The 12,852-nt window shown below is 46.3% G+C and overlaps 1 protein-coding gene across 2 annotated transcripts in view; it reads left to right on the forward strand.

Annotated features, from left to right (window-relative positions):
- The window catches only part of SFRP5 (secreted frizzled related protein 5), a 38,449-nt gene that overhangs the window by 5,220 nt on the left and 20,377 nt on the right, over window positions 1–12,852 (forward strand). Inside the window, exons 2-3 of one of the 2 annotated variants that reach the window (XM_032952118.2) lie at window positions 436–513; window positions 652–664. In XM_032952118.2, coding sequence (XP_032808009.2) covers window positions 436–513; window positions 652–664 — 91 coding nt within the window. The remainder of the gene's footprint in view (window positions 1–435; window positions 514–651; window positions 665–12,852) is intronic. The other variant, XM_032952117.2, reaches the window with a different exon arrangement.

Raw genomic sequence — 12,852 nt, forward strand, 5'->3', positions numbered from 1 at the left:
CGCTCCACCACCGAACAGAAATGTATGTTTAGTGTCAATGTGTCATGTATGTATGTACGTTGGACTTCTTTCGCACCGTACGTAGCCCACTGCGCTCATCGGAGGTGCGGGGGGCGGAAGGACAACACAAACCAAACACAAAAAGCAGTTCTAAAGAAATACGTTTTCAATCGAGATGATTTAAAAGTGCATTTAGCTCCAGTGGCTTCCTAATATCGTAAGGAAGAGCGTTCCAGGCGGCCGCAGAGGCGCATCTGAAAATGCGCGATGCGTTCGATGGGCCGCCAAAATAGCAAGCACTGAAGTGTGAGCACGTGTTGCACCCACCTGCGCAGTCTTCACATGCTCTAAACGTCCCATTCGCTGGCACCTGTTGCGCTAATGTGCTCCGAGCATCCGGCATAACCACCCCAATGTGTTTGTTGTTGCCCGCAGAGATGAAAGTGTGCCCTCCGTGCGACAACGAGATGAAGATCGAGTCTGTTCTGGAGCACTACTGTGCCAGCGAGTTTGGTGAGTTCAGCGCCCCATGAGTGGCAGCGCACTGGCCAGAGAAAAAGCCACCAAAAATGCCGTTCCATGGGAGTATAAAAAAAAGTGAATTAATTTTAAAATGTGTGTGTGTGTTTGTGTGTCAATTCATGCTTCAAGGAGGACTTTTGAGGTAAGTGGCTAACACAAAACAGTGTTGCATTTGAGCCAGGTATGGTAACAATGGGATTAATTCCAACAGTCTGTCTGGGTTGACGACCCAGAAAATATTTCCTCTCACTACGGCTTTGGCTATTAGTCACGTGCCTACAGCAGTCTACCAGCGACAAAGGAAAAATGTTATTTTTCAACACGTAACAAACCTCGTTCAGAATACTTCTCATCGCTACGGCTGTGGATACTAGACGCGTATCTGCAGCAGTCTATACCGGCGACCCGGAAAATATAAAAATGAGAACTTAAGCTCGGTGCGGCACGCGGAGAAGCCGTAATTAATAGGGCACGTCAACGATACCAACTCTCTTGCTCCCTCCTCCCCCTCGTGAAGCCGGGATGTTTTAGGGGAACCTTTTGACCCCGGCGGTTGTGGGTCGAGGAGCTGCCTGTCTGCCGCTGGCAGCGCTCACAAACTGGAGAGCCCTGAGTGGGTGGCTGTCCTCGTTTTACTTGCTCCGAGACACGAAATAAATTTGTGGGGTTTTTTTTGGTGAAAATTAAACTAAACTTTGCGCACGCTCTTTCGCAACTTTGCTCCGAACGTGGAAGTCTGCTTTGGTGGAATTGGTGCACGATTGCACACTTCAGTTAACACATGGTCGCCACCGTTTAAATTGTGTTGCACTTGTGGGTCAAGGTCTATAATTAGGTCTAATCAATTCGAAACATGATCCGATCCACACATTCTGTGTTACACACAGTGCATGTTTATGAGATGTGCGTTAAACATGGGCGTGGACTGGCGGTGCAGTGGTTAGCACACTGCGCTATGTTCCTGATGAACCAGGTTGGTATGTATGTTGAACTTTCGCACCGTACGTAGCCAACCGTGCTAATCGGAGGTGCGGGGGAAGGACAACAAACTGAACAGAATAATCAGTTCTAAAGAAACGAGTTTTCAATCTAGATTTAAAAGTGCTGCAGTGGCTTCCTAATATACGAAGGAAGAACGTTCCAGACAACCGCAGAGGCGCATCTGAAAGCGTGCGATGCAGTGACCGTCTTTGTTCGATGGCGAGCCAAAAGCCTTTGCGAGGATGGCTTGAAGTTTGCGTGGGCGTGGAGTGGCAGTGCAGTGGTTAGCCACGGCGCTATGTACCCGATGAGCCGGGTTTGATTCCCAGCCGTGGCCAACGTCGGTGGTGAGTGATATCTGAACCGATCCTGGGGATTCCACCTTTGACCAGCATGGTGAAACACGGCCAAACAAAGTGTGATAGCTGGCATTTATCCAGCAGTGGATTGTCAGAGGGCTCTATTTATCTAATGTATACAAAAAAATCTCACTCAATGTCAGTATAAAAAAACCTGACGTCCTTGAAACGCAGTTTCTCAAATTAAACACATCTGATTTATCTGATCAATCAACGTTATCATGTAAAAGAGACATTGATCTCAGCACTAAAGTAACAACATATTCGCCTATAGTCTACAATGTAATTGATATCACGCTTTTGGTGTGAATATGCACTTAAAGGTATATACAATCTCTCAATATAATATAACTTATCTTATTAACACAACACAAGTTTTAAGCTTGGTGAATGAGAGAAATATAAAGCATTTAAAGTTTTGACTTGACTGCAGCTTCTCTACCGTACCAGTAACACAACCGAACTTCAGTGAGATCACTAGACAGCTCCTTATCGTTACTTGAAATGTTTCTTTTATATGATTCTCATTATTTGGAGGTTTTTTGGTTTAGGGCTTCCTTGGCCTCAATATGTGCCCCATACTGTAATTGAAACTCTCCGACAAAAACAACATTGTCGACTTATTATGCACCGTACTGTACAAGCAATTGGAAAACCAATACACAATGTATATTCATAGCAGACACAGTACATTCATTCTGAAGTCGCTGTGTTCAATGTAACCGTTGGATAGAGACCACTCCTCACAAAATGGCGCTGTCTGAAGATCTGCATAGCTGCGTAACAGTTGACTCCCTCCTTCTTCATCACTCCATCTTCTCCTCAATCGCATACCGAGTCAACCCATACGGTTTACCCCGTATTCTTGTTCAGGGAAATGGAGTTTTCAGGTCCATACAGCGTACAGCCGTTTCAATACGGGCAAAAACATTTTTTTGTCTATTTCTTTGTGTTTTTCCTTGTAATGGGACTTTGTAGGATGGACGTTGAGATTGATAAGGGCACGGGGTGACCAATCAGGTCTGAATTTAGATATAATAAGATAATCACTGATTAGGGGTTGACAGGTATGCCATCATCTGTGAAGTCAAGCACGGATTTTATTTCTTGTCATCTCTCCTTGAGACTAAATGCTTCCACGGTCTGCTTTCTCCTCTTAATTACAGTAATTTGTATAGTTTTTGTTGCTTTTGATACGGCGAAATGTGTATTTGTACACGCACGTACAGAATATTACATGTTGTAGTTTATCCGAGATCGCATGCAAAAGAACATAGGCCACCTATTTATAAAGACAAATGCCAATCTCTGAATGTAGACATGAATACATAAAAATGTCACTCCATTGACCTATGGCCCATAAAGACAGTGTTTAGCAGTGGCATTTGTTTGAAGCAAATGGGTCTCTCATCAGCAATTAGGCCCGTTAAGTACGGCTTTTTGTTTCACATGGAGAAACAAACATTTGTCTGTTTCGTTCAGTGCCTTCCATGGTGGCACACATTGAATTTGGTAAAAGATAAGTCACCGTCTGAGCATGACGGCCTTGAGCAAGAAACTACTTTGAACAAATATTCTTAGCTCTTTCGGTAAAGTCACGTTGAAGGGAAACAATAAAATAATAAAATACATATAAAACAATAAAAATTCTCACGACGTTTCGACCACAACACAAACGGTCGTCATCATACTTTGAACAAGTTCGTTTAGGCGTAGCGGTGAGAGAGATCGCCCCAAAACGTACTGGCATCATCACCCAATTAATTTCTCACCATTGACCGAAGGTGCCCTGAAGGCTGGAGTGATCTCACGTTAATGTACACAGTTTAACTTGCTGCAAAGAGTGGTTTTGTAGCTTAAAAGGTAGCATGATTCAGCATAAAACTTTGCAATCACTAAAATGGCATGAGAAAGTAACGTAGAGGTGTAATCAGCACTCTGCAAATAAGACGATAACATTAAATCTATACCGTTGGGTTGATAATGGCAATATCGCCACTAGAAAATCCACCTTTGCTGTGGGTCCAAGGGTTACCGATTCAAGTTCATTTGATATCAAGTTCATCCTGATATCTAAAGTAATCATTTGCATTTCAATAACTGCATATCAAGATATGGTCATACTTCACCATGCTGGTCAGTGCCGTTTGGCGAAAGGGGTGTCCCAGAGCACCAGTTGGGATATCACATGCCACTGGTATCGGATGCGGCTAGGATTTATAGCGGAGTGCATGGCCGCTCTCCACAGCCATTATTCACCATGGCCAGGAATGAAACTCATGTGTTCGCAAAGTTGATTACAATTGCTACAATTGCAACTACAATGAGCTACCAAGTAGAGTTCACGAGCATGGCTAATGATGATTGGACAGTGACCATAAAAAAGGAGACACCGTGACATTCGTCGGTCCATTATGAACCCTGCAGTCAATAGGAATTGCTCTTCATTAGGCCTCTCTTCATGATCACAAGGGCTCAGAGAGTGCACATGAGTAGTTCATTCAGTGTCTGCGTGTCAATGCTCGCAGCACTGTGCTAAGCTGGATTGAAGGCAAAGCCAAATTCTCGTCTGGTTTTTTTTTATGTGGGCAATCATTGGTGACTACTTTAAAGCCATCAACATCACCACTGCACGTGAGAAGCTGTTAGACCCTTGTGAGTCTACTCGGAGCTCACACTTAAGTTCTCAGCTCTGCTTGCTGGCTTATGACTTTGACACGGTATTAGTTTTCAAAGCCACATCGCCCCGTTTCTCACCGTCGTTTAATAATCCGCCTCCGCTCTCTCTCTCTCTCGAGAGAGAGAGAGCAGAGAGGATTCATGCGGTGCACTAACGTCACGGTCTCATGAATCGGCGGCAATAAATATGTAAAAATTCTCAAAACAAAGTTGGAGGCTCCAATGTAAGCAAGCAGAAAGCAGCTTAATAAGAGCTGCACCAAGTTTCACAAAAAATCCACCGAAACAATAAATAACCCACCCCCCCCCCCACAAACGCACGCACACAACACAACGAATGCATGGCTGTAGCCCAGTAATGACCAGGAATTTATAAACATTAATAAAAGTCCGCTTTTGATATGATTGTTGCGAGAGGGCTCATTAGAGACCTGTTTCATGGCTTTTGGCCAAGCACTTTGAATAAACCGCCACCCGTTTCCTAATCCTGTTTATACTTACGAGGCGATGCACCCTGGAAAGGGGTCGTGTGACGTCCAGCTGCCGTTATTACCGGCGACTTTTCTAATGACGCCACAGCGGTGAAATTGCTCTCAGATGCATTTTTCAATGCAAGCATGAAAAAATAATAACGATATGAAGGCACGGCATGAGATGGCTAAACAAAAAAGTATTTGGCATTTGCGTCATTATTTCATTTATACATTTTAATAGCAGTTCGTAATAGCCTCTTATTGGTACTTGCCATTTTTCTTTGAGATGCAACTGATATACCTGTTGATCATAGTTTACGAATCTACACAATCAACCTTACATTCTCCTCATGTTACTTTTAAAAATGTAGGAAAAAATCTGCACATGTAAATACGGGCAATCAGTTTAATCTGATTTCTCCTGGATTTCGCTTCGCAATCCATAGGAGACAAGTTCACTCGACGAGGATCGCACATTTGTGCGTTTGGCTTGAGACTCAAAGCATTGTCGAACTTTAGGCTGACACCTTGCCCTGTGAGTGAAACAAATACAACTCCAGGCTAAACATTTTTGGGAAATTATTTGAAAATATTTGCTTTCAGATCATTCTAGTTGTAAGAACAGACCGGACTACACGTTCCACATTATTATATCCAGCTTTTTTCAAACCATCATCAAAATGTACATAACTCAGTTACGGTTATCCCTGCATTTAGTATTACATGCAGTCCTTCGGGATGAATAATCAGGTGAATTTTATGGACTATCTGTTAATAACCGGGATGCATCGCTGCACATAACCTACTCTTTCTGTTCATTAGTATCTGCCAGAGTATACAACACACGCACGTATATAGACTAATGTACGGTGTATGCACACAACGAACTGAAGCAAAACAGGGCGCAGCGTGTTTATTATCTGGATGAGATGTTGAAAATTAGTGTCAGACTGCTGGGCCCCTCCACGAGCACGCGCCAGAGGAGAACGTCTGTCTGGTGGTGAGACACCGCACACACCACGCCGGGACAAAGTGCCGCGAGGAAATATTCGGCACACTGCAGGCGCTTTGGCATTTTACAGAACCTGGTGAATCGGAATCAGAATCTTTGTTCAGATTGGACAATACGATAAAATGAAATCGATAGGAGTGCAAAATAGAGAAAAGGGTATGCAAGTCACTAAATATTTTTTTAAAAATACGTTTTGTAGCACTATGCGTACATAGCCATTTAATATGCAGGTACATATATATACATTACACAGCTATATACCACGTCAAATATATTTACATGATAGCCACATGCCTTGTCAAATCTATTAACTTGCACAGCCAACACTATTTAAATCCGTAACATGTACAGCCATGTATCATGTTACATGTAAACCTCATATAGCCATCCATATACAATGCCACCCGACATATACACAGCCATGGCACAGCGTTCATGGCAAGGGCTCTGGTGGAAGGAATGACGGGGGGGGGGTGGGGGCTGCTGTCCAACTTCACCCCCCTCCCCCAAACCCCCCCCCCTCACCCCTTGTAGCAGGGCACCTGGAGTCCCTCTGGCCAGTGGGTCCCGGTGCGATTGCACCGCCTGCACACTCGCTAGCTACGCCAGCGGTTACGCATGTAACACTACCACCAAAGAAGGCAAAGGCCCCCCGTACAGCCTGAACAGGCAGTTGGGGCAAGTGCTGTTAGCGAGCACCTATGAAGGTCGGCACGGCACATTTGGGGGCGAGTGGCCAGCACCATGCCCGGCCGCCTTTGTCTCCCTAGTGGCGATGTTTAGACCTCGCACTATGTACTCATTTGAGGCACAGGACCGGTTCGGGTATATAACCGTCACTGGTGTTGACCGTCCGTTGGAATCCAACTCGGGTCCGTAACCGCGGCACTACCGCTCCCCATGACACCACCACCACCACTCGCGCCAGCACCGCACGTCGCCCATGTTGGGACCGAGGGAGGCGGCTCGGTGCCGCGTCTGGGCAAGCCCGTGCCTGCCCCGGCGGCTTCTCCGTCTGTCACGATGACGCCGGCCGCTCCTGCCCATCTCCTGTCGATTCGGTCGTCTCAACAGACTCCCTTGCTCCTTCTCCTCCTCCTCCGTCCTCTCACCAAATCCTCCCCCCACCACCGATCGCCACCGCCGCCCCCACCTCAAGCCCCCCCCCCCCCCCGCCCGCTACCTCCCCCGGCGAGACGTTTGCGTTTGAGACGTCCATGTCCCGTGACCGGCCGAGTGTTTAACATTCTGCTGACCAGAGCGGGCTGAAAGCCATGCCCAAAGCTAAGCGCCCTCCGACAGGTCCTCATTGTAAACGGTAATCTGCTTTTAGGGGCGGCTGTCAAGAGAGATTTCCACATCGGGTCTGCGTATACTTTATTTCAGCACTCGCCACCCTGCTGCCCGTAGCTAGCGGACGTTCAGTGGACGTGCGACACTCGCGTGCTTTGCCACGCTGGTCTGTGCGGGTGGCAGCACAGTACAATACAACAAATGGATTTTGGTCCACTGACCTCTGCTGCCTGCCACGTTAGCCCCGTAGCAGCACGTGTTGGTATTGGCCTTCCGAGCACTATCCAGGTTCGATTCTGCTTCGCTTCTGAGGTCGGAAGAGATTGGGCACATCTTGTGTGATTTAATCACAGGCAACGTTGCTTTATATAAAACCAAAAATTAACTAAATGTAGGGAACTATTAGAATTGATTTAAATAGTTATCAGTGAGCCGTCTTGAAAGCAGTCATCCCCTGCATGTGTTGTAGTAATCCCTGATACGTGTTTATCTTAAATCAACCATTATTCTTTGCCCATTGTCATTTTAGAAATGATACTAAACAGAAAAAGGTTGTTCTGTGGATGGACTGCTCCTGACAGAGTAATGGGGCTATTCTACATTCCTATGGTGAAGGCCATACAAGTGGGTGAGCAATAATAGTTGTGTCTAACCACGTTACATCTCCATGTATTTCCCAAGGCTCCTCTGTCTTGGAGGCTAGATTTGAGGCTGTAAACTAAGTGTGTGTACAGCCGTACAAATATAGGCAGACACATCCTTTTTTGCCGAACCTGGTAAGAACCCCTTGAGATTTCAAGGACGATCTGGGTCACAAGATCGGTTGCAGGGAAACTAAAGTTGCAAACGTTTGCACGAAACGTTAAATGACACAACTCAAGACGAGTTTTGCAAACATAATTTATCAATATAACACACAAAGAAAACATATTTCAACAAAAAAAACAAATACATAACGTAAATCCAACCTGATCTCGTCAGACTTCAGTAAACAAACAGGCTTGGGCCTGAATGGGTAACCACCTGTTGAACTGTACTTATATGCTCTTAACGTCTATGCTCCCTGCCTTTTTCCAACCAGTGCGGTGAAGTATGGTCCGATAACCCCCAGGCCCTACATGACATGGGGGAGGCTCCCACCCAGCAGTGGATTCACATATGGGCGGCACACGCACAAGGTGAAAACCAAATTATCCGAGAGGTATAAATGCGGAGAGGATTTCAGAAGCATCTGCTCGTAGTAACACGGGTGTAGGCAGACAAAGGGTTAACCATCTCTCTATTATATTACGTTTAATAAAAGCTCATTTAAAGCACACTCTCAATTCATGGGAGAGTCCACAAAGTATTGCAAGAAAAAAAACGAGCTCGGGCTTAGCCATTATTGTTGGCATAAAGTTTGAATGACATTTATTTGGAGGCTGGTATGATGTGGGTAATTTCCACTATGACCATGCAGTCTTTGATTAGCCAGCTTCTCGGCAGTAATGGGGGGGGGGGGGGGGGCATCCCGCAGCGCGTTTACTTTCAGCGCATTGTTCTTAGTGCGTAGATTGCCAAAAATCCGGTTAATTATGTACTGTCTTTTAAAATAAAGTTCTGTCTTTCAAAAAAAATAAAAGCAGTCATAGCTTTTCAGTCTCTCATCTCGGCGCATCTCCGCAGTGTGCGGTGGGGGTTTGGTGGGTGGGGGTTTGGTGGGTGGAGGTCTGGGGGGTGGGGGGGGGGGCGGACACGCTACGCTGAGCCCCCCAACGCTGTGCCCACCGGCAGTCATTTGTCAAGTTTGAGCAGGCGAGTGAAAGCTCGCCATTCTTTCGCAAAAAAACGCGCGGCCGCCGGGCTCTTTGTGAACGGGGGGGGGGGGGGGGGGGTGGGGGTGGGTGGTTCTACCTTACGTTGTGGTCAGCTCGTATGTCTTAATCTTATTGCGTTGACTCGCCGCCCGGGCGGAGTGAATTGTGAGAGTCGAGGTGCGGCGGTCCGGCCGGGTTGGTTGGCGCGGCGTCTCCGAGCCAGCGCGCACAGCGCGGGGAGCGTTCGAGCCTTGACTGACACTTGCAGTGGGACAATGCCACTTGTCTCGTCGGCTACGGAGGGAATGTTAAAGATTCCTACGTCGTGATTTATTTTTTTACCCGGTCATTCCGACCACCAATTTTATTACCCCCCCCCCACCCCCCGCCCGCCGCCTTGTGCTATCGGCATCACGTCGTGAGGTGAAAGTATCCGTTCGGATCTGGCGCAGAGCAGCGGCACCCTCTTTGTGTTAGGCAAGGCCCAGCAGAAGCAGATATCTCGTAGCTAGCTCTTGAGATCCCTTCAAGTGTGACCTCTAGGCCACACACTAAGGGGGGGTAGCGCATTCATACCTGCCCTGCCACCCAAGAGTAATATATGTTGCCTGACAACCAAAACAATATTTGTTTTATTCTCAGAGTTGGAATTTCGCCAAATTAATTGCAAAATCAACTTTATTGTGATGGTTCCCCCCCCCCCTGCCCCTTCTCTGTGTTGTCATTGAGCTGAGACCATCAAGTCTCACTGCGCTTGAGATGCCGGTTTAATCACAGGAAGCTGCTTGGATTCAAGCCCAAGAACTCGGCGGTGCCATCTCAGTACTCTGACCTCTGAACCACCTGGCTCATATTTTGTTAAGTTAAAGTGGTTTCCCACTGTGTGGGTGTTGCGCTGTGCTAATGCTGTATCCCAATTCACAGACCTAAACCAGTGCCGGAAATTCCACACTCCTATGGCAGGGGACAAGCTTTCCCTACAGCACAACCACTGTGGACCTCCCCACAAAAGGGGCACTAATTTTATTGACCCCCTAGAATGTTGGAGGGTGGATTCGACCCCCTGACTGGGATTTGAACTTACATCCTTCCGATTGCAAGACGAGCACTCGACCGCTGAACCACCCAGCTGGGTCTCTATGGCTTGGTAACAAAAGCTACGGCTCGTAGCTACGGCTCGTAGCTTTTGGTCAGAATCAGGAGAATAACCCAGTGAGACTACGATTTTATATTTTCACAAGAAGCCTGGGTCAAACGTCCAAACGTAACGATTCCAGATTTCGGCAATATAACAAAATAGGGAAAATTACATAACATGGACTCAATTTAAGGAAAATGCAGTTCAAGACCAGAGATTAAAATGGAGATTTTTTAAAACATATTGCATGCGTGCAAATATCACGGTATTAGAATATTTGAAAGATTAATCCCCAAGTGTAAACGCCTGACAAGCACAATTCAAAACCCCTAAATTGCTAAATAAAAAATGTATCTAATAATAAGTTGAAAGCTGGCTTGGTTGGCATTGTTTCTGACTTTAAAGCAGAGAAATGTCATTCTGTCTACGAAAGAGCGTGTGATATAAAACAGGATCCAACAAAAAAAATTGTTGATTTTTTTTGGGAACGTTATGGCTTGCGTACAAGAGCTTTCCGTTGCATGACGGCATGAACTTAAAATTAAAACTCAACTATCGGCCTCATAAAAAATGTGATCGTTGATAATCGCGTCACTCGCATGACTGGCTACTCAAGCCTTCTTTTGATGGCTCTTGTAGCTCACGGGCCTGTCACCCGATTTGTAAATGTGGTGCGATTAGCAGGAGCGCAGCCACGCCATTCAAGCTGAAGGGAGCGCGACCAGCAAATAGGTTCTCACTGGTTATTGGTTAAATTACAGATGCACAGTGACCCATTATTTGCCAATGCCATCGTTAATTATTCTGTCAGTGCTGACCAGTGGGCATAACATTTTGTAGGTGTCTCTTAACCTTTTGTAACAAATGTTGGGGGGGGGGGGGGGGGGGGGTGTTGGGAAGGCGGGGGTGGGTCTCTTGGCCATATCTAAAACTATTGCGGATGTCCAGAGACCCAAAGTGGCTGCTGCTCCGCCCGCCCGTACACTGGTGTAATGACAACTTGACACACTCGTCTTGACATGGTTTCTTTATTGAAGAGACACGTTCACTCGAACATTGCGGAGACCCCACTGCAACAGCCCCGAGTCTCCCGGGCATCTCCCTTATATACCCACCGAGGGCACGCCCCCATTCCAGAACCTTCTTGTTGGCTCTAGATCGCTCGCTCGCTCTACCAGCTGACGCTGTCGTCCTCTTCCGTCACCTGACCACGCTCCTATTCTTGACCATTCCCGTAGCCACCAGTCCCTTCGTACTGCAGGCTGACTCCCCTATCATTACCTCCGGTGGCCACTACTAGTCCATACGCACTCTAGCCTGACTCGTAGGCAACCGTGCTAAGCAGTTCTAAAGAAAAAAGTTTTCAATCTAGATGATTTAAAAGTGCGTAGCTCCAGTGGCTTCATAATATCAGAAGGAAGAACGTTCCAGACGGCCGCAGAGTTTTGCATCTGAAAGCGCCGCGCGATGCGGTGGGCGTCTTTCGGAGGCGCTCTTCTCGTCAAGGCACCTCCGCTCAAACTGCGCACAAAAAGGGCCTCGATTGCGCACCCCGACAAAACTTTCATTTTCATCAGAACTTTGGCAGAAGAGCGCTTCGACCTCTCCATTACAAACAACTGGGCAAAATCAACAAGGCCACGACTTTTTTTTTCCGGTTATTATTTCGTCAAGATGGGAATCTGGTCGGATAAACAAAAGATCTTTTTTTTTTAAACTTTAAAATTAAAAAAAAAACTCCCGAAGCATGGCAAGCCTTTCATTATTACAGTTGAAACGACAGGGTATAAACGTTAACAAACATTTTGACTTGTTTCGAGCGTGATTGCTTTACAGCAAGCAGTCGAAGTGCGTCAATGCTGTGCTTGCTGTGCACAGAAAATGTCAAAACACACGCAGCACCCTTGGGTTAGGCACATCACTGCAACTGCAATGTTTCATAACAAATAGCAACATTGAGGGTTAAACTTGCTCGCACGGAAAAGATATTTTAAAATGGTACAAGTTCAAAATAATAATAATAACAATGATTATTATAATTAACAGCCCTTTATCAATCCGCTGCTAGATGAAGGCCTCTCCCCCAGACTGCCTCGGTCATGGGGGTTGTTTAACCATACTTCACCACGCTATCACACGTTGCCGTGGTGATGCCTGCTGCCATGGTGGCAGTGGTGGATGAGCAGAATGCACAAAACTAACTCAACACATTTGTCAAAAAGACTGTGGCCTTAAAATGAAACATAATACGTGTATGGCTGATGTTTCTGGCAATGGTCCTTCTTCATAGCACACATTCTGGTCGGTGCAGGTCGGATAAGATATTGGCATTCGAAATGTCTTGCTACGGAAGGATGCTGCATCTAAGCTGGACCCAAAGAGTGACCAACGTAGAAGTAAGAAAAATGTTGCGCATGGAAGAAGGCAACCTGATGATGCAGGCAGGGATGAGACGGAAACTGGCAACAACGGGAAAATTTAAAGTGTGTTGTTGGGAAAACGTTTAAGGAACTGGAAGGAGAGGAAGACCTCAGAGAATGGCTTGACGACATAATAATAAATTGATGCCGGAATGATGAGGCACCAATTGAGCATATTT

This window comes from Petromyzon marinus, chromosome 11 (genome assembly GCF_048934315.1).
Source record: "Petromyzon marinus isolate PM22_M1 ecotype Great Lakes invasive population chromosome 11, UKy_Petmar_22M1.pri1.0, whole genome shotgun sequence".
Lineage (NCBI taxonomy): Eukaryota > Metazoa > Chordata > Hyperoartia > Petromyzontiformes > Petromyzontidae > Petromyzon > Petromyzon marinus.